The following is a 25191-nucleotide window of genomic DNA, read 5'->3' as shown; positions in this document are numbered from 1 at the left end:
AATTTATCAGCCTCCGCGTTTGTGGATAATTCCGCCCAGAGTTTGTGGGTAATGCCGCCCAGGGTTTCTATAAGGCTGCTAGACTCTGCAGCTAGAGGGCGGTCGAGTGACAGCTCGATTGTTTGGGGTAGTCGGTGGCCACTGGAACATCGGGTAAATTCAGGATAATTTATTATTATTCACGTGAAATCTTTCTCAAAATGGAGCCAAAGAATGGAAACGAAGGATGAAAATAGGAAAAATTATAACAGTTTACAAATTATAACAGCAGACCGCATTGCTAAAAAAAGTCATCAAAACAAGGTGGACGGTACTGGACGCATGCCGGGCGGTATTACCCTCAAAGTTCGATTCCATCGCTCACTGGCCGATGGCAATTGAATTACATAATTAAATATGTTTAATGTTGATAAAAAATCTGTCCTCTTGACATCTTCGAGTGAACACCTCGAAGAACCCATTCTAACCGTTTATGACTCCTTGCAGAGTGCGCGGCTGGACAAAAACTCATTTCCCTTAGGTGGGCGGTACATGCACCAGCTCTCCTATTTTCAATGATGGCGGCCAACATTGCCTCAACGTTAAGATGGTTCACCTTTCCCTGAATATTGGTTTCAAAATAAATTTTTTCAACAACAGATGACGCAATCGATCAATCTCATGACCAAACTCCTGAGGCCAAAATTAGTTATCCTGACCCAAAAAATTAGAAATTTCCAATTTGACGAATACAATGCCTCCATTCGGAAGCAATAAACGCCAATAGTTATCCTCTAAATAAAATAGTTTACAAAGTGTCACTTGATAAACATTTACAATCAACGAATCGAAAATTTCAGCTAAAAATAATGAACGATTGCTCACAATCTCCCACACAAAATCAGCCCATTAATTCTTCATTCCGAGAAATCCTCGGGTAAAACGACTGCGTACCATCACGATTTCCCATGTACCTGCCCTTTTTTTCTAACACCCATGCATCTCGTTTCTCCCCCGTATTTCTGGCGTTTCTTCACGCGTCCCAAGACCGATTACACACCTTCCGTCGGCTCTTCTCCAGAGGCACCGCGTGTCAGTGTCAAGCGGCTTAGCCCGAGGATCCCCACACACTCGTAGAAATCGTAAGCGCAAGTGGGAAAAGATCGGAAAAAAGAGAGAATGAGACGGCGAGAGAGCGAGAGAGAGAGAGGAAAACAAGTGGCAGCGGAGTGAGGGTTTTTCGTGTACCGATTGTGGGGGTCCTGGCGAACGTGAAAGCAAGAGACAGAGTGATCGCTGCCACTGGCAGGCAGCACACGTATACAGCAAACACGGTGGCCGGATTCAAGAGAGTCGTATACTCACTCCGCAGTTCTCACTCGACCACGATCAACGATAGATTGTATCGTTTCTCTCGCTTACGATCGATTTGTATCGCGCCTTCCGGTTCAAAAATCCAAGTGAACGAGAATAAATAAATGCATTACCAGAAGCCAGACGTTATGTTGAGGGTCCAAAGTTTTAAATAGAAATTAAATAAACTGTGAGGAAGTCTATAAACCGAATTTGTGGAAAACACTCAATTTTTGCTGTTGTTCGGAGTTTATTTTCGGTTGACTATTCGTCGAGTGAATCAGTTGGATTTTTTGGATTTTCCCGGCGGTAAGGGCATTTCCTTTTCAATTAAATTATTTGAATGATTCTCAGCGTCTCCGGAACGGAATGATGATGAGGGGAATAAATATTTCGAAAAAATCGCTTTGTTAATTTATTGAATTAGTGGATTTATTATTCTGTAAGGAATTCGCGAAATCGCCTGCCGATTTAGGTTGCTATATTACCTGTTGCCTTTTGACAAATAATTATCTGCAATTAATTGACTGTTAATTAACTGTTGAAAAAATTTGGCTGAATTTTCCGGAGAAAGCGCTTAACTTTGATTTAAGGGGAATAAGTCAATGAGTTTTCAGGGAATTCTTTTGAAATTCTCGGAATTCCAGGAATTTTCCAGAGTTTTCATTACGTTTCCCGGAATAATTGAACTGAAATTTAGTTTCCCCGAATTTTCCATGAAATGATGAGTTTTTAATCACAAAATTCCTTGAAATTTCATTTCACAATTTTTAACAATGAATTCCAAAAAAATCATGAATGAATTTCTTCTCGATAAGTTGAATATTCCTTCCCGCAAGAAATAAAACGAGCCACCGATACATTTTGACTTTCACTGTTCCCCCCCCAACGTTATAATTGCGAAGAGGTTTGTCCAATGGAGTGTAATGACGCCCGAAGATGTACCGCACGGGTCAAGGCCTCAGTATCTACCCCCCTCCCTCCCCCCTAGGCAGTCATTCCCATTTGGGGCTTCCGTTCTCCCCCGTTGGTTTTCTCATAATTCTAATCCTGCGGTTTTTACACACTCGAATTACTCAATGGCACTGAAATAATCGTGTGATTGGTGTAATTACGAGAAAATGAGTGAAAAAAAATATTTTCCATTTTCTTTTTCTGTCGCCATAGTTCTGCAATTGGAGATGAGATGTGGCAAATGCATTCCAGTGATTTTTATTCTATTTCTGTTTTCTATTTTTTTGTCGCGCGACTGATCTCGTCTCGTAATATTATATATTGGCTATATCGGAGATGACTCGAGGTGTGTCGAGGCGAGAATGAGGCGGACGTCTTCAGCTCCACCTTTTCACTTTTTTTTCATATTCATTTTTTTATTCTCTTTTTCCCCTTTTGGTTTCGCTCCTTTTGATACCGCAGGAGAAACGAGCAATGACTCGTTCTACCAACGGGAATTCCCACGCCGCGTTGACATAAAAATTTTTGTACTCGGTATATCTGTTTCAGTCGGTTATTTATTGGATTTTGATTCTAATGGGTTTTTCACTTTTGTTTGGTTTTGAGGCTGAACGTGGGTAAAATTGGAATGCCGGGGGAAACGGATCCGGTGGACTGTGGGAGCACTCGCTTTTTTTTACGACTATTTTTAGAGGGAAATGCGAGCGGGGCTGACACGTAATACTTGAGCTTTTCATTTGTCTGGGGATGCACTGGAGGCCGGAGGAATCCCTTTGATTCTCATTTTGTAACCGGAAATGATTGTTTTTACAGCAGTTCCGGGGTGTCGCTCCGGGAGGTTTGACTCGTAATTTTCAGATCTATATAATCGATCTTCAACGTATGAAAAGTCTCACTCCAATAATCCACGACTTTTAAAACTCACGGTAGTCTCCCCTTAACAGCAATTATAATTAATGGATATGGCTATCCCTGGTGTCAATAGACTGTCGTAGAAATTGATCTTTTGACAACATTTTGGTTTGTATTTTTCGAAAGAACAATTATTTTGGGAAATCTATTTTTGAAGAAATGGAAATAGAAAGAGATTCGCTGGGAATAAGTTGACCTTACGTTTGAACTTGATAGAATTTCTTTCGAGGCACGGAATTCTTTTGTTTATTACAAATGATAATAGCATTGTTTTCTAAATGATAATTAGCTTGTGAGGACCTTTTGGACGATTTTTTGACCTGATGAGGGCTTCCGAATTTAAAGTACGAATATAACTCAGATTTCAAAGATTAAAATCTAAAAAAATTCTAAACGTAAGTTCATAAGAATAGAAGCCTTTTGGTTAAGTTAGCTCAATTCTTACTCGAGTATTATTGATAATAATTAATTAATAAATGCCAAAATAATCAGGACCATTACGAACTTTGATCCTCGTGAGGTAAGACGGGAGGGACTCTTAATTATTTCCCTCGATTTATTATCAATCAGCCCTTGTTCTTAAAATTTCATAGACAGTCGACTAGTAATTTTCAGAAGGGAAATATTGAATGCGATTTAGAGGGAAAAAAATTATAAAATCTCCGATTTCAGAGCAAATTCCACATTTTTAAGCAGAATTACGACAAGAATTCCTCAACTTATTAGAATTTTCTAAGAAAAAATAAATATTTAGTGTTAAGTAACGCTGAATTTCCAATTAATTGAAAAATTAAGATTATATTTACTGAAATTCTCCTGATTGCTGTTAAGTTTCAGGGAATAATTAAACTTACATTTGCGTTGCTCATTGATTATCCCATGAGATTCTGAATTATCAATGAAGAAATTCCTTGAAGTTTTAGTGAAACTAAAATGTGATAAAAATTCCCTGAAAGTGTATCGGAAACTTACAGCCCAAAAATTTTCAAGTGTACAAAAAATCGAGTTATAGTGAACTTGCAAAAATTCACAACTGCGAGATGAAATATTTGCATGAGGCAAGAAATTTTCTCATTCCCGGAAAGTTTAGAATATTGTACATAACGACGATTGGAGATTGTCTCAGATAGAAGTTCCTTTTTTTTCACTCGAAAAATTGTTTTCCTACTTAAGTGATCTGTTAAACGACGTTGCATCGAAAAAAACACTGGACTCATTTGTCTCATTGAACAATTAAAAAAAAATAGAAGCGTCCCGTTTTGTTTTTTCCATTTTTCCTCTGAAAATTGGAGACGGATCCCTAGAAATTCCAGACACTTCCCTAAAAACTGAAGAATTTTAATCACCAAATGAAATAAATGTGATCTGACTTGAGAAAAAAATTCCTCTAACTGGAGCAAAGAAATTGAATTTTTTTCTATTAATCAACTCTCACTCAAATTTTCTGGACCACATTGCATCATCGATGACTTAGAAAGTAACAGATAAAAAAAAAGATCGCCGGTAATGAGTATGGTACGATTTTGTTGGAAATCGGTAACGGTATTCTATAAAAGTATAAAGAAGAATAACGGAATAATCCAGACGGTTCTTGTATTCGTCGAAACATTAAAAGGTGAAAATACACAGTTGGCTTCGCGGATCGTTGCCGCCGGTGGGTTTTCACTGTATTCCACCGATGACGATTATTCAGATTGCGATCTTAACATGCATTTCCATGTCTGTCAAACGTAGGAAAACCAGTTGATGTCATTCAATTTATGCGTATCGAATTGATTTATCGTTTTAATGGGTTGAAGCCTTATAAGAGTAATTACATATTTACAGGTTGTTTATGGGCGGTAATGGTGAAAGGTTTTATTGGGATGAGGCTTTTAATCAATAAGTTCGTTATACATTTATCTATCCTCGTTGATTTTTCGAGATTTAATTGGAACTTTCCATCCAGTTTATTGACAGCTCTCTTAATGACTCTGTGCGCGGAACGTTTGGAGAGCCATCACTTCATTTTTTTTTCATTCTGTTTTATTGATAGTACATCGCTCCATTTGATGATTTACTCCAGTGATTCGATGCGATGATTTGAAGTGGTTGTATTTTCGAAAACAATTCCATTCGGAGAACGCGAATTTTTCAACTAAACTCTGTGAGAAAAATTTGATAAAATTCATATCTAATCGCACTGATAGAAAGGATTAGTTGTTGTTAACAAATGGATTTGGTTGAAGACGAATCTCGTTTGGAGTAAATGAGTCAGTCTATCAGTGCGGTGTCATATTAAATGGGAAAAATTCTAAGAAAAAGCTTTGAATAAAACTCTATTGATAAATAATAAAACTGTATTAATTAAGCTCTCAATAAACTCTAAAAATAAAACTCTATCTGAACTGTCAATTTATATGAACAATATTAACTGTTAGATAACTAATGGCAAAACCATTTTTTGTCAATGCAGTCAAATATTTGTTTATTGCATTCGAAAAATTGATTAACTCAATAACAAGTCATACTGATATAATGATATAACAATCAGTTGTTTAAAATGTACGTTTGCCTGGAGTAAATTTTTCATCAGTTGAATGGTATTCACGTTCATTTAATGCACGAACAGGTCCGTTTGACCAAATCTTACGGTCAGCACCACTGATAGAACACATTATTTTTATTGAGATGTTTCGTTCTTGGAACAAGTATTATATACTTGAACCAATTTCAAATAAATAAGATCTTACGATTAATATAAATTATTTCTCCTTGAGATACATTTACTTGAATCAAATAAAACAGTCCTTGGGGTCAAGTCACATGCATTCGCCACAAAAGTGGAAAAGTTCTATTTTTTTTAACCTAATATAATCTCCAGTCGAGAAATTTTCTATTTTCATGAATTGATCAAAAATTCGTACCTAGGAGATGATTACGTTGAGGAATGAATTGAATGTTGTTTTCTCGAATGAAGCCGATGTTTAAATTGAGCTTTCCGTACATCACATTCAACGAAATTTGTGATATCCAAGTTTGTGTTGAATTGCCGTAATCTGTGATTCTGTTATTGTAAACTAATGCGATTTTTTTTAGTCAAGAAATATAAACTTCTTTCAACTCAACGACATCTCACTACAATCTCAAACCTTTTTCCGCGTAACAATATTCATCCTGATTCGACATACGAAATGCTCACTTCAATTATAATTTACTTGGAACAACGTATGATCGTGTTTGATTGAGATAATAACGTATTTAGTCATGAGAATAATTTTGATTTTTCAGTAAACCAACGAATTTCTGGAGTTGGCAAACTTTCGGATAGAAAGAAATCAACTGCTCTCATTGTTGCGACAAATAAAAGGAACTTCAATTCTAGAGAAGTTCGATTCCTCCCAATCAAATGTATCTCAAGAAGAGATAACTGGTATTCACGAAATCATGTTCATTTGAAATTTAACAACCAAATGATAGTTGGTTCAAATAAAATTCTCTTGATAAAATGAATCCTCTTCCCCCTCTTTTGTAAAATAAGAAAAAGCTGATTGTTACTAGTTTACGTGTTTATATAACTTCATGTGTGATTACTCTATCCTTGATTGGTTCATCTGAGAAACTGTCAATAGATACGCCCCTCCGATCTATTCTGAATTATTACTTCGTTGAATAGATGAATATTCATCCGGAGCAATAATTCCGAGAACGGAAATGATTTATTTTCTCTTTTCAACCAGAGAAACAATCACTTCGATCCAGCCACTTGACAATTTCCAATGATAAGACCGTCCAAACCGAGCGCTCAAGTGATTAGAGGCCGACGTAATATGTGTGCCAAGTTTCTCGCACTTCTCATCTCCATAATGTTTTTTTTTCTTTCCTCTTTTATTTCGCCTATCCAACCACTCGGTATAGTAGTGCGCGCGCACCGTACAATTTGCCTCGGTATAAAAGAGAAGAGCGTGTCCTCAACGACGTGTAAACGTGACGAGTACACGGGCGGTCTTCGACTGGCCGTACGACGTGGAATTACGTAACAGGCTAATCGGAAGAGCTGGGGACTGGCATTATAAATCCTTTTTGCCTCTCATCTCCTGTTCAATGCTCGCGCTTGTCGTCGAGTTGGGAATTATTTTCAGGAAGCTTTGGCTCTGTCTTGTTGGAGAGGATTCGGATTACATATTGAATGACGGAGATGGAATTATCAGAAGGCATCAGTAGGATTAGCGTCGTTTTCTAAAATTTAAAGTCTAATGGATAAAATTCAGTTGAGTCGTTGAATCGAACGAGAAAAAATAGATTAAAAAAACAAAAAAACTATCCATCATTGGTAATTTTTTCCATGGATTCTGACTTTGACGAGTGTGGGAAATTGATCAATTGAAATTCAGTAGCGAAGTGGTAAAACGATTCAAATCGATTTTTACCATTCGTCAGTTTTCAGGGAATATCTCGGAATCTAAGGCAGATAGCAAAATTTTTGTAATTACCTTTTCTGTAGAGCACACTGAGAGCTACAAAAAAGATTTTCACAAAAATTTTGCTATCTCCCATAGATTTGAAGATATATATGAAAAACCGTTCTTAAATCGTTTTACCACTTTGCTAATGAATTTTGTTTCATTTTTTTTTCAATTTTACTTTATGTCTATTGAGAAAAAAAAACGCGGAGAAAAACTGCGAAAGTTCAATGGAAATCCAACGGAATTTTCTAGCGCATTCACAAGGTTTTTCTATAAAACTTTTCGTGTGTGCTATCATGTCATACTTATTCTGCAACTCAATATCTCTCGAGGGAAGTCATAGTTTTTATTTAAAAGGGAATGCATTCTAATTTTCCAATTTGTTTTGTACAATAAAAGAACAAAAGCAAATGTTAAAAAATAATCATTATCTCCAGTTTATGGAACGAATTTGTTAATAATTTTCAAACCGGCAAAGCGCATCTCCCCAGATATCAAATACTACAAACCTGAAACGATTGTGTAAATAAGATCACGTGAGTGTTGACTATCGCAAACAATAGGAGAGAAAAATATAATCAGCGGAATCAATGATAACTCCGTTTACATCCGCAAACAACAATTGGGATTTTTTCAGGAAAATTCAGGGATAGAAGGATGCGGGTTGCTTGATCAAAAGGTCAGGGGAACTCCAAGGTCGGAGATAATGAGATAGATTCCGGAGCTCTTCACGTTCAATTTGCAAGCGAATAACAGTGAATTAAATTTTTGGCGAGGCATTTTCATGGAGAAAGGGGCGGGATTCTTATGCAATATTTTTTGTTGTTTGTGAGGTCAACCTGGTGTTATCGGTTTCTTTCTTTGAATCTCGCAATTATTCTTGCCGTCACTTGCAGGGAATCGAGCTATCATTTATAATCGACTCATTTTGTTTTTCAACTTTATCTCACCTCTGCAATTTTTTATCGATTTTATCTTTCAGAAAATAAAATATAATCCAAATGTGAATGAAGTCATCTGATAAGAGAAAAAATGTGTAATAGGGTTTCGAACGATTGTGATGAACGATGGTGACTAATAATTGATGACTGAAGAAGATTTTAATCATAATTACAATTCAATGTAATTACGACCGATGAGAATCATGTCGCAATTTATCAGTTGTTACATTTTCATATTGCGATAAATCATTTGCTCACGTTGTAATTCCTTTGCTCACTGAATAAGATTTTAATCATAATTACAATTCAATTCCTTCTAGAACACACTTTAGAGTGTGAATTTCTGGAATTCAATGTTTGTTGATACTCTGGTAAAAGTGCGTGGCCACAATGTTATCAATTTTTAGTTAGTACCCACGGTAATTCAATTAATCTGTTGTTCATCTCATCAATATAATTCCGTGCTTAGATTATTGTCATCTCGTTTTTTCACCACCAAATTAAAAATTAAAACTGCATTTGGAATATTGAGTCACAGCTTCTTTTTATTCATATCAGAAATTTTGTATTTTGATATTAATATTATTTGTTCAAAGTGAAAAATCCATCATCATTTTCACTATATTGCATTCAGATTCTCTTATCGTTAACGTCAAAAATGTGAGATAATCTCATAATTCTAGCTATCAATTCTAATCAACTTTGTTCGGAGAAAACCTCAGTAAAAGCAATATTAAGGAAGTAGAATTATTCTATTTTCCTCTGACCTAAATGATTTGGACAATTATGATTCGGTTATTTATGTTGCATAAAATGGTATAAACCACGCCAACGGTGAATATTTCGCTCTCTCGGTGTTATGGCAAATTTGTGATTGATTTTCGATGAAAGACTTTCTTTAGCTGCCGACACACTCCATCAGATAAGAATAAACCGACTAATTTTTTCACGGAAACACCGCGTGCAGAAGAAATCCCATCACGTCAAGATTGTCTAGTTTCGATAACGGAAGTCTGCACTTCATCATTATTTTTTCAATTTCAAAATTACGCTCGACGACTCATTCGTATGAATCGTGCAGCGCATCTTCAAACATTCGTTTCTTCCTCAGCGTCAGGCATATTTATTCCCACCCGGTCGAAAAAACGTCACATCCGGCTCGATAGTACATGCTCAGAACTTTGAACTCAGTGAAAACAATTATTTGAAATAATTATTGCCACAGCGGTTAGTCATCGGGGTCTTTCCATCTCAATGAATGTTATTGTCAAGTAGAAACAGAAAATAACGACAGTGAGAATCAATGAGTTTTTCTCCCACTCTTCCCGTTCGAAGGGAAATAAAAAATATGATTTTCCTCTACAAATGCTTAATGAGCGGAATTACTAGTCATAATTTTTTTATCGCTTTCACACCGAAAGAATTATGTAAATAATCTGAATTATTCAAGCATTCAATAATTGTTAATTGCACATTAATTACTATCTCGTATTATCAATACAAATTGATGGAATTGAAAAATGTCTTGAGACTTGACAGGAAAAATAAATCAATTTGCAGAAATCAATCAAATTGCGAATAAATTTAGTGAAAAAAATGTTATTGACAAGGAGAAAAAAGACAATAACAATAGGGAGAACCAATGAGTTTTCCTCCCACACTTCCCGTTTCGAAGAAAATGAAAAATATTATTTCCCTCCTTAAATGCCTAATGAGTTTTTTTTATCGCTTTTACACCGAAAGAATGATGTAAATAATTTGAATTATTCAGACATTCGATGATTGTTAATAATAAATTAGTAGTGTTGATTACTTATTATCAACACAAATTGATGGAATTGAAAAAATTCTGAAGACCCGACAAGAAAAATGAATTAATTTGTAGAAATCAATCGAATTACGAATAAATTTAGCTAAAATAATGTTATTGATTCAATGAATATTATTGACAAGTAGTATAAGAAAATAACGACAGGGAGAACCAATCAGTTTTTCTCCCACACTTCCCGTTTCAAAGGAAATAAAAAATATTATTTTCCTCTTTGAATGCTTAATGAGTTGAATTACTAGCCATAATTTTGTTTGTCGCTTTCACACCGAAAGAATCATGTAAATAATTTGAAGTATTCATGTATTAAATAATTATTAATAATAAATTAATAATGTCAATCATCATCTCTTACTATCGACACAAATTGATGGAATTGAAAAAATTCTGAAGACCCGACAAGAAAAATGAATTAATTTGTAGAAATCAATCGAATTACGAATAAATTTAGCTAAAATAATGTTATTGATTCTATGGATATTATTGACAAGTAGTATAAGAAAATAACGACAGGGAGAACCAATCAGTTTTTCTCCCACACTTCCCGTTTCAAAGGAAATAAAAAATATTATGTTCCTCTTTGAATGCCTAATGAGTTGAATTACTAGTCATAATTTTTTTTATCGCTTTTACACCGAAAGAATCATGTAAATAATTTGAATTATTCATGCATTTAATAATTGTTAATAATAAATTAATATTAACAATTAATTATTATTGATAATAAGAGATAATGATTGAGATCAATAATTGTTAATATTAATTTATTATCAACAATTATTGATCTTAATTACTATTAACAATTATTGGTCTCAATCATTATCTCTTATTATCAACATAAATTGATGGAATTGAAAAATCCTAAAGGCCTGACAGGAAAAATGAATTAATTTGTAGAAATCAATCGAATCGCGAATAAATTAAGCGAAAGGAATTGAAAAATATTTGTTGCAATGTCTCAAGCCTCGAGTTATCTAATAATTATCAGTAGCAGTCGACGAATCTCTCGTCTCGGTTTAAAAAAACAAAGAGTGGATTATAATAAACGTCTCACCGATATTCGAAGGACGTTGACGTTGTCTGGCCTCAAGTAGCGGAGAATATTTCATCCATAGGAATTGGCCGTCAGGGTCGTGATATACTCTCGATGGCGATGTCCCACGGGGGCTAGGGGAGGGGGGCAGATGCCCCTTGACCCAACGCATATATTTATTTCATCTCTCCGTGTTGCTCAGCACCGCATGAACCGTTTGTTCGTTGAAAGACGGTACGCATTCACTGTGTTTCAATGAGCGATCTTTGAAACCCGCTTCACAGATATTACATCAACGGCGGATTTGCAAATTTCTTGAGCAAATTGTTTGACGCTTGTGTCAACTAGTTGATCTGAGTCGAGGGGTTTCATTGATAAATGGAAAGTGAAATAACAGTTAATCTGGGAAGGAGATATCCTAACCGCTAGACAATACCGAAAAAATTTGATTTCTCAAGTGAAGTTTACTTTTATTTTCTGAAGCGAAGTTTGAGAGGAAATGTTACACGAAGAAAATTATTTGGTGAATTACAAGAACTAAGTGATAATGCCTATTAATTTGAGACGGAGATATCCTAACCACTAGACAATACCGAAATTTTTTTATTTCTCAAGTAAAGTTTATTTGTATTTTTTCAAGCGAAGTTTGAGAGGAATTTCAACAACTAGTTGATGAAATTTACCAACTAATTAATTAAATTTCCGAAACGATTTTTTAATTTCATTCGACAACCATTTGTTAAATTTGCAATAAAAGCTCGACAATTTTGTGATGAGCAACAGAGTAAATCATTTATTGTAATATGAAAATTCAACAAGATTTAAAAAATTGAGGTCAAGAGCTGTACTGTTAATAAAAAATACTGTTGCGCTTGGCGGATGTAGTTTTAACCAGAATAATTGGTAATTCCTATGAGAAATAAATAATGAAATTCTGTAGAATTTTTTAACTTCATTCCCAACCTGCTGACCTCCTCCAAACGTTTTTATCACTGATGTTTGTAAAATTATTTGAAGAGTTGAATAAGTAAAACAGCTAAATATATATGAAGCACCGAGTCCCTGAAGTGAAACATCGACGTGAGTCTCAATGTTGCCATTTTAGTTTTTTACTCTGAATGCTTCAAAGAAATAATGCAGGTGCTGCTGAATGATTTATGGAGCAAATCGATATAGCGTAATGTCGTCTGAGGGGGGTGAGAATGTGGGGAAAAAGATCTTTACGAGAATATCTCTCAAATTGATTGTTAAACTGTGCTTCTAACGCATGTGCTTGTAGTAGCCTCTGGTATCTAATACTGTAAGAGTAATTTTTTTAGGGTTAATTTACTAAACGTGAGGGTAATTTGGCGCCGAAGCTGTGAAATTTACCATTTATGCCATCAAAGATTGTCCTATGACTGTAATAATTTCCTAATATTGCGTAATCCTTCACATATGTGCACGAATTTTTTTGTGATGGAGATCAATTTTTTTCTACCAACCTCGGCATGGTAAAATTTCGAAAAGCGTTATTTACATCAACTGCTCTATTTTATTGTTACACAACTAAAAGTATTGAATTGATAAATTGAAATTTCACAGCGGAATGCAACTCGATTATGCTAACTAGTCCTAACTAAATTTTATAACTTTACTACATCCTTCACTCATGTAATGGAACGTCAAAGCAACTTTCAGCCAAAAAAATAGAAAAACGCCAATATATCTTGACTTGTCCGGTAATTTCTCTCCAACTTTTTTCTCCGTGCAAATGCCAGTGATAAAAATCTCTAATAATCTATCACCACCCCCACAGAAAAATTTATATTTTGTAAAATATATTGAAAAAATATCTTTAATTGGCACAATTTATATAAAAAAAAATATAAAAAATATATATATATATAAAATAATTTAATAATTTGTATAAAATCAAAATAATAATAACTGTTATTAATAATAATCGTAATTATTGCTGTTATTTTTCATTATTATTAAAAATATAGAAAATATATGTTTAATATATTTTTTTATATATTCTTTATAAATTAGAAAAATATATGGAATTGGCCCATATTATATATTTCTTAATACATTTTTTGATGGGGGCAATAATTGGTGATAGATTCCTCAAAATCAGTGACATATCCCTGAAAATCAAAACTGAGTTTTCCTGTGTGCCTCTGTTTTCCGCTCCGATACTCCTTCCGTCCAATTTGATTCCGCGTACGCAAAAACATCATTCCCCCAGCTGTAACATGTTGAAATTCGTTGAACAAAAAACCTCACGTGCAGTGAATGAAGTGTTGCAGTAGTGCATTGTAGTCGTCATGACCTCTTTACCGATTACACGTAATACCAAACAACATACAGAGAAAACTGACAACTCGCAGCGGACGAGTCCCCAGCGTATGCTGAATGAGATCATACGTGAGTGACCCCTATCTTCGGCCAAAATCCAACATCAGAATTTCCCCTTTTCTGACGCGTTTTGCATATTCTTATCACTCGCGGGAATCTGTACCCGCGATGTCTGCGGTATTCTCGAAGACATTACAAACTTATGATTAAGGGTGCTTAGCCAGTTTCAGCAAATCTTATTTTTTCACTTTCGAGGAAAATTCTATAATTTTTTCGGGTGACAGCAGAACATACAAAACTAACTTCTTTGAGGCTAAAAAAAATTAATCGCAATAGTGTCGCCAGTAATAAATAAACAAATTTTTCCTTATACGCGGGCTCTTATGGGATTTATGTTGAAATTTATAATTCACCTACTAGAAGACTCTAAAAATAGAAAAAAAAACAGAAGGTAATGTTTTAAAGTACACTGAATCGAATAGCCAGAATTTCTTTTTCAATTTTCCTTGGTTTGAGAAATCGCTTTCTTGTCACCAAAAAATTGTTTTCGCCTTTGGGGCAAGACAAAATTTCTTGACGAAAGTTCTTTTTTTCTCTTTTTTACATCTTTTTTTTCTCAGTGCAAGATATTTTCTTCTTGAAAGATTTCAAGCCACGAGTTTCTTGATATAAGTAAAGACGTACTTCTCAAAAAAAGGCGTTTTTCTCAGTGTGACAAAATTACTGTTGAACCTAGTAAAAATTGAGAGTTGGTATAGCAGAAAATGATAGCATAGAAGTCAACTTTTCAATTGACACGAGTAACATTTCGGAGGATGAACATGAATGTTTGCTTCGTCGGTTACAAAAATATTCTCTCCCCCTTCCAAAATAAATATTCACGGAAGAGCACGAGAGAGGGGAACTTTTTAGAATAACTGAAGTGAAAAATATTTAATCTTCGTCATCATCCTTGAAAGTTATTATCTAAAATCTCTGAAATCTTAAAAAAAGATATTATTTTTTGGGTGAAAATTACTCTGTCAAGTGATTCCAGGAATCGGGCGAACAATGTGAACAATGCGAGTCATTTTTTTCATAATTGCTAGTGTCTACTCAACCTCAATCAATATAATTGAATGAAAATGTTCAAACGTTGTAATTAAACATCGTTAAATTAAATTTAGTACCTCGGGCGATTTTTCCGCCGGGAAAATTGTTATGAAAATATCGGAGCGATTCTTATCACTCACGATAGGAGGATTAAACGTAATGGGAGGCGCCAGGTTAACAAAGTCCTCGGATTATATCCGAGATAATGATAATGGCGTAATTGTCGTGGACTCGAGACGTCTCTGATAGGTTCAACTGTGCATTAACTGGATCACAAGGTGGAGTTTACCGTTAGTTCTCTCGTTTCCCATAAAGTTCTTGGCGATAAAAAAAACCCACACGTGAGAGATTGTGGGTATTTTCTTAATCCTCGATGTTTCTCGGTTTCTCTTTTTCGTTTTTATCTTTTTTTTTTCTGCAACAGAACTCTGCGGGTTTACAAACCTGTCGGTGATGAAAAACATCATGTTTTTTCTTGTGATTCGTTTTTATTCTGTTGGTGATACAAACTGGACATTGAAATGACACATTTGCATTATAATCTGTTGCAGATGTCGTCGAAGCCGCATCACAGCTCCACCGAGGTCATCGCATCGAATTAAAAAAAAGTAAGTTTCTTACTTCGGTAGGAGAGAATGGGGCGAAATGGAACTTTGGTTTTTAATGTCTTCCACGTCGTTGGTGCTGAATGAATATTGCACGGAGAGAAATTTTTGAGAAAAATTCTAGTGCTAGCACAGGAAAAGAGGCGCAAAGTGACGGCCAGGAAAAAATTCCAGTGCCGGCATTAGAAATTTTATTGGGGAAAACGTGAATTTTTCCCTGTATTTCTGTGAAAATTTCCCAGAAATTTTACCAGAAATACCAAGAAATTTTACCTTAACAGCACTAGAATTTTTCATAGCCGGTGGATTGTAATTTTTTCCAGTACTCGTACTTGAATTTTTCTAGAAAAATTTTCTCCGTGTGTAAAAGGTTTTTCTGATGTCGCACGAATTTTTCTAGTGCTACACAGTCTTTTTTTCAAGCGTGCACATTGTGACTGTATATGATGCTAGCACATAAATTTTTCTAGAAAATTTCTCTCAGTGCAGTAAATCAGTTGGAAGAATACCTAATGATAAATTTTTTTTTTAAAGTTATAGTTTTTCGGGATAGTATATCCGCCATTTTTCGGAATTGATCTCTATTTTTTCGAAATTCCTTTCAGGGATTATCGATATGAATCAGAATTACTTAGGGACAAAATTCCCAAGATTTAGGATTATGTCACTGGAGATTAGGTGCACCCTGCACTCTAGCCGATAAAAAACGGACAGGGAGAGTGCGACTATAACGAGAGTTCCCTGTAACTCGAGACTACGCCTTAAAAGAAAATATCACGCTTTTAAAAATTTTTGGCTGAAAATTCCGGTCCACTTTTTGGATATCTTTATCACATTTTAGTTTCACTGAAATTTCAAGGACAGAAGTACATAGAAGAAAAACACTAGTTTTAAGGAAAAATTTTCTAAATTCCAAAAGCGATAGTTCCTAATGTCTAGAAAGTCACTGATTATTTCTAGAGAAATTTGTATGGAAGTAATCATCAAAATTTTGTTGACTTCAAGATTATTTCTTAATGGGAGGATAAGCAAATGGTCGGAATTCTCTCAATTACTGGTTATCTTATTACCTTTACAAGACGGAAACCTCAAAGTAGAAAACACCGGAGTTTATTTTAAAAAAATATTCTAAAAATCAATCGAAAAATTTAATGCAAATGAGGGCAATTGAGCATTGACTAAAATTTTCCTTGACAAATATCTATAAAACATATACTAGTTTGTATTGTTTAACGAACGATATGTTGAGAAGAGAAGTTTTTAAAATTTATCAATTTTCAGAAATAGACTCTCGGACGGAAATTGGAATTCTATGAACAATTTCATGATATTGACTACTAATTTTCGAAAAGTGCCTTTTCGTTTACTAGTAAACGAAAAGTCCAAACTTGTGAATGAAAAGACTTTTCGTTTACTAGTACACGAAAAATGGCACAGTTCGGCACTCGCTGAACGTAACATCACTAACAAAATAGTATATTTCGTAACGAGTGCAAAAAACATTTTTTCACGAGTTACGAACAATATTTTTCATCACAATGTGGCGGAAATTCACTTTTCGTCACAGCGTGATGAAAAATATAAAATAAACAATAAACTATACAATAAACTATAAAATATACTTGATTCAAAAATATTTTATACTCAGTTCAAGTATATTTTTTTCCCGTGTATTTCTCGAAGGAAAAGATCATAAACTGAGAAATCAACTCAGAAATTATTGTTGAGCCAAATTCCACATTTTCTATTCTTAGGGGAGGGTAGTGTAAAATGGACACTAGCCTTTTTTAAAATTATTCACAACTCAGAAACAAATGTATCCGTAGAGCTCAGTTTAAGCTCATCACAAAGGGAAGGAACTATTTTTTGTATTGAAAAAAAATTATTAAATTTCATCAGCATTTCAACCCGTCACTAATATTTTAAAAAAGTCAAAAGTGTCCATTTTACCCTAACCTCCCCCAATTTTTTTTCAAATTTGTTGAGTGGTACTAACTGAATGACGAACTTCGTCCGAAAACCGTCCTTTATCACATTCATCCGAGTAAATAAATAATATTGCGTGACTGTTTGGCGGCATGATGAGGACGAGGCCTGGGAGGCCAAACCACTTTCGACTTTCAGTGGTGTATAACACGCGGTTTGCTTGCTTGTCCACGACATGCGTAATCGGATATATTCTCTTTTACCTCAGCAATGCGCCGAACAGAAGGATTTTGCATACAGAAATAGTGGAACAATGATACGAGTGGAGAACAATTAGAAAAAATACGTGTCATCGAGGCTCATGATCTGCTAGAAGCCATGTTGAATGACGATAATTATAGTCACATGTTTCTCTGAAGACGGAAAAAACGATTTTTATTGTAATTCAAAGTGAGCCGATCGGTGCAGTGTGAGCCGTGGAAGGTTATGAGAGAAAAAAATCTGTGAAAAAGCGGGGAATTTTATAATTTATAAGTGTTACTATGTCTGTAAATATTTGAAATATCCATTCACCCCTCATACACGCACGAAAAAATTTAATAGAAAAACCTATCGAATCCGTTGGAAAATCCTATTGATTTTCTATTCAACTTTCTATTAGTTTTTGACTGATTCTATTGACATGTTCAATAGAAAAAGTTAACAGAATTCGATTTTTCTATATAACTTATTCTTTTCATATATTTTCTATAGAATTTGCTCGACTCAAATTTTCGACTCAAGTTTTTTTCATTCTATTTTTCTTTTCTTCTCATCATGAAAATCAAACGAAAAAACTTTGGGCCGAGGAAATTCTATAGAAATTATCTCAATAGAGTAAGTTATATAGAAAGATTGAATTCTATTGACTTTTTCTAGTGAATATTTTCTTTTGAACATTTCAATAGAAATTCAATAGAATTTTCTAACGACTTCGATAGGTTTTTCTATTAAATTTTTTCGTTCATGTATCCTCAGGTTTCTGAGTATTGTTACTTACACTGAGAAAAAAAATTTCTAATGTCTGAAACATATTTTCTTGAGACAAATAATTGTTCTTCAATTGTTCAGTTCAATTGTTCAGACACCTCAACTCACGTGGCCCGAGAAAGGTCTCATGCTTTAAAATATTCTTGCACTCAAGTATGATTTTGTCGCAAATGAACTCACTCAAATCGCGTGGACGAATCGTCAATCTTCAAGTATAATATTTATTGTTTTCGTAATTTTTTTGTGATGCTGTTCCAATATTTCGATATGTAATACATTCATGATATAATGCGCAACGATAGTGGTGAACCGCAAACATTCTGGGATTTAAAGTAGCTCTACCCTTCGCCCGGGCTACGCGAAGAAATTATCGCGTATCGAACAGCGAATTCGAGTAAACATACCGCGCAATATGGGCGCCGTGAGGGGTTAAACTTTGGTCGATATCCATTCGCCAAAATTCCCTCCTCATTTTGAAAGCATTCTTTAAGGATCTTTTGACGTCATCGAGGTATCTCGGGGGCTATGCAAATTAATGGTGAATAATGGTAGACAAAGCCTTTGGACGGTTTCCCCGCGGTCTAAAAGTCCCAGTGCGTCATTGATTCCAGCGGTTTGATTCATCCTTTCGTTCGTCATTCAATGCCACTGCACGAAGAGAAATGTTGAGGAAAAATTGCCCAGAAAATTTCTGCCTATTTTACTGTTTGAAATGGATTAGTGGAGGGAATCCTAATTTCATGTGTCTCAAAATGTCAGTATTGATGACAAAGTCAAAAATTACCCAAAAAGATTTTTTTTCTTCGAAGTTACGTCCATCCCATTTCCACTTTCATTAATATTATAAATACTGAATTCGAATCATCATATTACCTCAATTTTTTAAATGAAAAATAAAAATATCGGAATTTTAAAACTATTAATAAAGTTTAAACACTCTACACGCCTTTTTTGCTGTAATAAAACAAATTATTGACAAAATTCAGGTTCAAACCTACATTTTTTCATTTTAAACTGCCGTTTCTCTGACGTCAACTTCTCCTGATATCTATAATTATTCGAAATTCCTTCAGATCCACTTACCTCGATCACGGATGTTTAGAAAAATCTAAAAAAATTCACAGAGAGTACTTCTAATGACTACTAAACCACTGATTTTTTTCAAATTTTTTGGAGACCTTGAAAAAAATTGGTGGCCGAATTGAGAAACAATCCACCTCGTCTAGAATATATTTCCGAGGAAAGAAAACGATACCGATGTTTAGGAATGTTGTAAAACCAAAAAATCCTGCTGCGCCAGGGGCGTACACTTTCCAACCCAATAGTAATACAATTATGCATTCAATTAACTACAAATGCTGATAACATGCATCATAACTCTCAATAATTGGTGATTTGTATTGATCATAATACTTCCCATTGATCACAATATTTTCTAACAGAGCAAAGAATGAAAGTTACCTCAGCCTAGTTGAGACCCGATGAACGCTATCATTCTTATCATCATGGCGTCGCGATAAATATCCACACTTTATCTCTGATTTAATACTCCATGAATGCCGTATCTGACGAAGTTCACTACAACTCGCCGCTAGTAACGGGTAAGAGGGTTTAAAATACCCGACAATACACCCATACCGCCTTATCAGTTTCGGTCACCTTATGTAATTGTATTTCGTCCGAGTTGAATCGTCCGTTAGCCAGCAACGTCAATCAGTGTGAGAAAAAACAAAATACTGTGTGAATAGTAATCTATCCGAATAGGAAAATCTCTGAAGTTTGTTTTCGCTGTCAATATTTCTCTTGATGTGAACGGAAAAATGATGATATAGTGAAATACGAGGAAGTGAATGATTGATTTGTTATATTACTGTGGAAGAATGGAAATTGTGCTAATGCGGAAACATCGAATTTATACGTCCTAATGGAGCATTCGTTTGAACGTCTTTTCATCACTTGTGCGTAAAGGGAAATTTTACGCACGCATGCGCAAAATTCCGCTTTCCACACATTGTTATGAAAAATATGGTTCGACACTCGTGGGAAAAGTGTTTTCTGACCCCCGGGAAGGTAGCGCTACACACCTCCCACGGGTGAAAATCATTTTTACGCACTCGTATTGGAATATACTATTGGATGATAGTCTGAATAGAAACATCTTTAAAATTTTTGTTCTGTCAATGTGATTTTTCTTGATGTAATTTGAAAAATGAGGATTAATTGAAAGTGCATTTTTGTGATACCTGTCTGAAAAGTGCACTTTTTGAAATGATTTAGTGTGCGTAAAGCGATTTTTTCCGCGCAGCGTGCGTAAAGTGTATTTCAAGTGTGTAAAGTTTGACACTCGTACACCGAAATAACAATTTTGCTCGCGCTACCGTTCCGAACAGTGAACTCGGCAGGTATCAAAAATAGTATATTTCGATACGAGTGCATAAAAGTGCTTGTTGACCCATGGGAGGTGTGTGGCGCTGCCCTCCCAAGTGTCAAAGAACATTTTTCGCACGAGTGTAGAACCCTATTTTTCATTGCAATGTGTGAAAAGTGGAATTTAAAATTTTATTTTATACACAAGTGATAAAAAATGGGATATTTTACACGTTCGTGAGAACAAGTGGAACTTCACGCTCTATAAACATAATATACTACACTTTTATTGCGTTACTAGCGCGAAAAATTGGAAGTTTACGTTCGCACGTGTAACACATCCTATTTTTTGTGATACCTGCCGAGTTCACTGTTCTGATTGATAATAGGGGTAAGGTGGTTGTTTTTAAAGTTAAAGTTCAAGAGCGTGGGTAAAGTTTCGCTTTAGGCAGTCGAAATTCACTTTACGCACGTCGTGTGGAAAACCACCGTTTTACGCCCACTGAACTGCTTTGAAAAGTGTGAAAAGATCAAAATTCTACGATATTGAGCCAAAGTGCATATACCTATAATATTGAAGGTCGCGGGTCAATACCGCCGTGTATTCCTCGCGACATTCATTTTCTACTACACAAAAAATGACCATTCATCCGTCAATTTCTCATAAATTTTTTCACACTTACAGATCGGTTGAAACGAAACCCGCCAAAATGCTGAAGATGCCGCCAATCCTCTTCGCCCTGGGGCTCCTGCTCCTCCTGACGACACCAGCGCCAACATCAGGCCTCTGCACCCTGCAGCACAACGACACACTTGCCCAGTGCCGCTACCTCGATGACATCAAGTTCATCAATACCGATCAGCTCAAAAGTCTGAAGGTTACCTCCGTCGGTAAACACCTCTCTGCGTCAATCTTCGGGAACATCACAACCCTGCAACACCTGGATCTTTCCCATGGAAAGCTCCGTCGGATCGAGCCGGGAACTTTCTCAAAACTTCGAAACCTGCTCAGCCTGGACCTCTCACACAATCGTTTAACCCACCTGGGGCGCGGAACCTTCGAGGGTCCGACCCACCTGGGTGTCCTGAACCTTCGCAGTAACTCCTTACTTCGAATTCCAGTGGACACGGTTGACCTAAAAGACCTAAAGTTGCTAGAAATTTCTTCCAACAAACTGAATTGCGACTGTAAAACCCTGAAAATCCGAGATGCTTTGATCTTTCAAAGGGTGATCATCTCGAAGAAGGCGGTCTGCGCAGGCCCAGGAACGCTGAAGGGAGTCTTCCTATCTGAACCTGAGACGGAGGTCATCTGCAAGTTCGAACATCAGGATCAAGATGCAGGGATGCAAAACGACCAGCCTGAAACCCCTCCAGAAGGATCCGGAGAGTCCGGCTCAGGTGACGCCTTCGATCACCTCGAGGACAGCGACATCCCCGAGGAAAGTGACACCTCTTTTCTCCCGGAACCTGTGACACCTCAGGAGCCCGAAGAGACCACTCCAAACGCCATAGAAGCTGCCCTGACAGTAGCTCCTTCCACATCATCTGCGAAGGATGAAGGACTCTTCTTCACAGAAGAGGAGAAGCATCCCTCGACCATTCCTTCACCCACAGCACCAACAACAACCGCGGCAAATGATTCAGACCCCTGGAAAAGTCCAAATGTTCTCTCTGAAGGATCAGGAGACGATGAAGATGACGGTTCAGGTCTTGGTTCTCCAGGTCTTCTGATCCCACCGATAACTTGGGACAACATCACACCTGAAGTTCCGGAAGAGGAAACTCCTGAGTCCATCAAAAACGTCACCCCAAACCCGACGACAACGACGACACCTCCCGGGCTTTTTAACGGTTTCTTCGGGCTGTTCTCCTGGGGGGCATCAGAATCAACGACAGCAGCTCCATCCACCCCGTCAACGGAGGATTCGCGGCCAGAGGAGGAAGGGTTCATGGTAGTTCCAGGCGGAAGTAAACCAGAGATCGAAGAGCCCATTCTCCCGAACTCATTGAATCCGGTAGAAGGAGAGAAGAAACCTAATGAAGCGATGAACGAAAAGGTTCAGCAGGAGTCGAAGCCTGTAGAATCTCCAGAGGAGCCCTCGGTGGTGATTGGAGGAACTCAGACCGCAGGAGCTTCAGCAACGACTGAAACCAAGAAGGGAATGGGCTCCTACGTTGTTCTGGGAGTTCTTCTGGGAGTTCTAGCAGCTCTGATCGGTGTTGCGGCGTACAAAGGTGACTTCTGTAGGAAAGCCAGGAAGAGGAATTCCAGAGGACATGATGGCAATGACGTGGAGAATGGCACTGAGTTGAAGGACCTCAGGATGTCGTTGCTAGAAGCTACAAACTCAGTTCAACCGAAAATCTCTTCGAATGGAAGTAAACCTGAGGCAATGCCGCTAGTCACGAGTGCAATTCCTGAAGAAATAAGATCCGACGAAGAACCAACTGCCAAATTCGTTGGTTCCGTTCCTGAATCCTCTGCAGATCCAGTCAAACCGCCGAGGAAATCATTTTCTCCCGCTGAAGCTGAAAAATTAGGAACTAATGGAAAGGTCCCGAGTACTGAAGACGTAGGAGATGGTCCGATAACTCCGGTTCATGGCGATCATCTTGTGAATGGGAAGAATGATAGGGACTCGATGTGTTCGGTCGGGGAATCCCCTTCCTTAGGATCTGTTTCCAATCATCGACTCAGTAACCCGTCGCCTTCGAGTCCTGCCGCTCAGAGGGTCAAGATCACTATGCAGGATAATCCTGATAGTGTACCCAAGACACCGTTACTCATCACTAGGACTAGAGCTGGTGAAAACCTAGTCAAGACGCCCTGAGGAGGTGTGAAGAGGCTATGAGTTTTGTGATCAATTGAAAGACATTTTTTCAAGTTTTTTTTTGATGAGCTGAGGGTTTAGGGGAGTCAGGGAAAGAGGTGACAGAACGAAGTCATTAATTCTTTAAAGATTTCTCGATGAATTCATCGAGCGGACGAATTGGTTCACTATTTTTGGAACTGGAAGCAAATTCTTAGGACGCTCCAGCTCACGGAGGACAGTTTTAGGTTAGATAGTATTTCTAGTGGTTTATTTGATTATTGAAGTTGTTAGATTTCTTGACTTTTTTACAATGACGTCGTGTTTAAGGAGTTCGACAAGTTTTTGGAGTTGGGAGATTAGTCTGTGGGTGAATTCCGTTGAAAAGGGAGGGGAATTCGAAGTGATAATAAGGCAGCTAGTTGGGGAAAAACATTGAGAGGAAGGGTTCGATGCGTGAGTCGAAACGACGCCTCGGGTTCAGAAAAAAACTCTTTCAGATTTGCTATCAGGAACTGTGCGGATCTAAGTCAACAGGATTACAGAAATATTCGAAATATTCGATTGTCAATAATGCATGATTGCTGAACTGATTAGCTATCTTTGGGTATGGGTGACGTGCGCATGAATATTTTGCATTGTTTGAATACATCATCGCTTGCTGCGGTGTGTAATCAACAGATATAATCAAGAGATTTAATCATGTATCGTCTCATGGAACCTTTACCCCGCTTTCGCGGACGCACAAAACCTGTAGGATCAACGTCAAAGTGATATTATATCAGCCACATTGCATTTTTTGACATGATGCGTTCAACTATATTTGTTAATAGTTAACAAATGCATATTTGAATGCGCTCGCCTTGTTCAATTCGACTTTCACCTTTCAAGTGCACCATTCGGTAACTATTAACGAATATTCAGTTGGTCATAATCAACTCTAGCATTCGTTAATAGTTAACAAATCTCGTTTGGAATCATCGAATCTTAGAAAAAAAAACTGATTTCATAACTTTGATTCCGGAAAAATTCCAAGAAAGGTCTTCCGTATACTTTCATGCCCTTTCGAATAATGGATTTCATAAAATTGTCAGCCATATTTTTTTTTATCAGAAAAATAAAATTTGCAGGGGGTTTTCACCCCCAAAATTTCAACAACTATCACTTGCAATTTCCATCATTTTTCACAAGTGGGTTATTACCGTAATGAACACGTGCAAGAACAGCATTCTTATATGTGGAATTGAAGAATCAAGGATAGTTTCCTTCCTTGGAACCGCGTATTATCCAAAAAAACGTGTCCTTTAGTTTTGAGTCCTCTACAACATACATAAGTTTCATCAAAATCGGAGGGGAATACCTACACTTTCTCAAGGGGTGACAGAACGCTGAACAGTTTTCAAATTTTTGAACAAATTCCTTGCCGAAAGTTGTCGATATTTCTACAAATTGAAGCACATCAATATCCAGGAGGTGACGATGAAGATCAATGTGCGTTGGGTTCGAAAAATATTATTAACTTTGAGCAGGAAATTTGTTTAAAAATTTCGAGGAAACGGTGGCCTTCTGTT

At 36.5% G+C, this 25191-nt stretch overlaps 1 protein-coding gene across 2 annotated transcripts; it reads left to right on the top strand.

Moving 5' to 3' along the window:
* The first annotated feature begins 1287 nt into the window (after positions 1-1287).
* Positions 1288-25175, top strand: LOC107037594 (protein windpipe). Of its 2 annotated transcripts, XM_015256216.1 has the most exons (3): positions 1288-1641; positions 15432-15488; positions 21493-25175. In XM_015256216.1, exon 3 carries the CDS (start codon positions 21518-21520, stop codon positions 23639-23641), a length of 2124 nt encoding a protein of 707 aa, XP_015111702.1. In that variant the 5' UTR covers positions 1288-1641; positions 15432-15488; positions 21493-21517; the 3' UTR covers positions 23642-25175. The 2 variants fall into 2 exon arrangements, with proteins under 2 accessions (XP_015111702.1, XP_015111703.1); XM_015256217.1 differs by lacking the exons at positions 1288-1641; positions 15432-15488 and adding an exon at positions 20075-20158.
* Positions 25176-25191: the final 16 nt, after the last annotated feature.

The sequence above is a fragment of the Diachasma alloeum genome, unplaced genomic scaffold, assembly GCF_001412515.2.
Source record: "Diachasma alloeum isolate Michigan unplaced genomic scaffold, Dall2.0 Dall_scaffold_00256, whole genome shotgun sequence".
NCBI classification, from domain to species: domain Eukaryota; kingdom Metazoa; phylum Arthropoda; class Insecta; order Hymenoptera; family Braconidae; genus Diachasma; species Diachasma alloeum.
The sequence above is the reverse complement of the archived record's forward strand: the minus strand, read 5'-3'. Positions and strand labels throughout refer to the sequence as shown.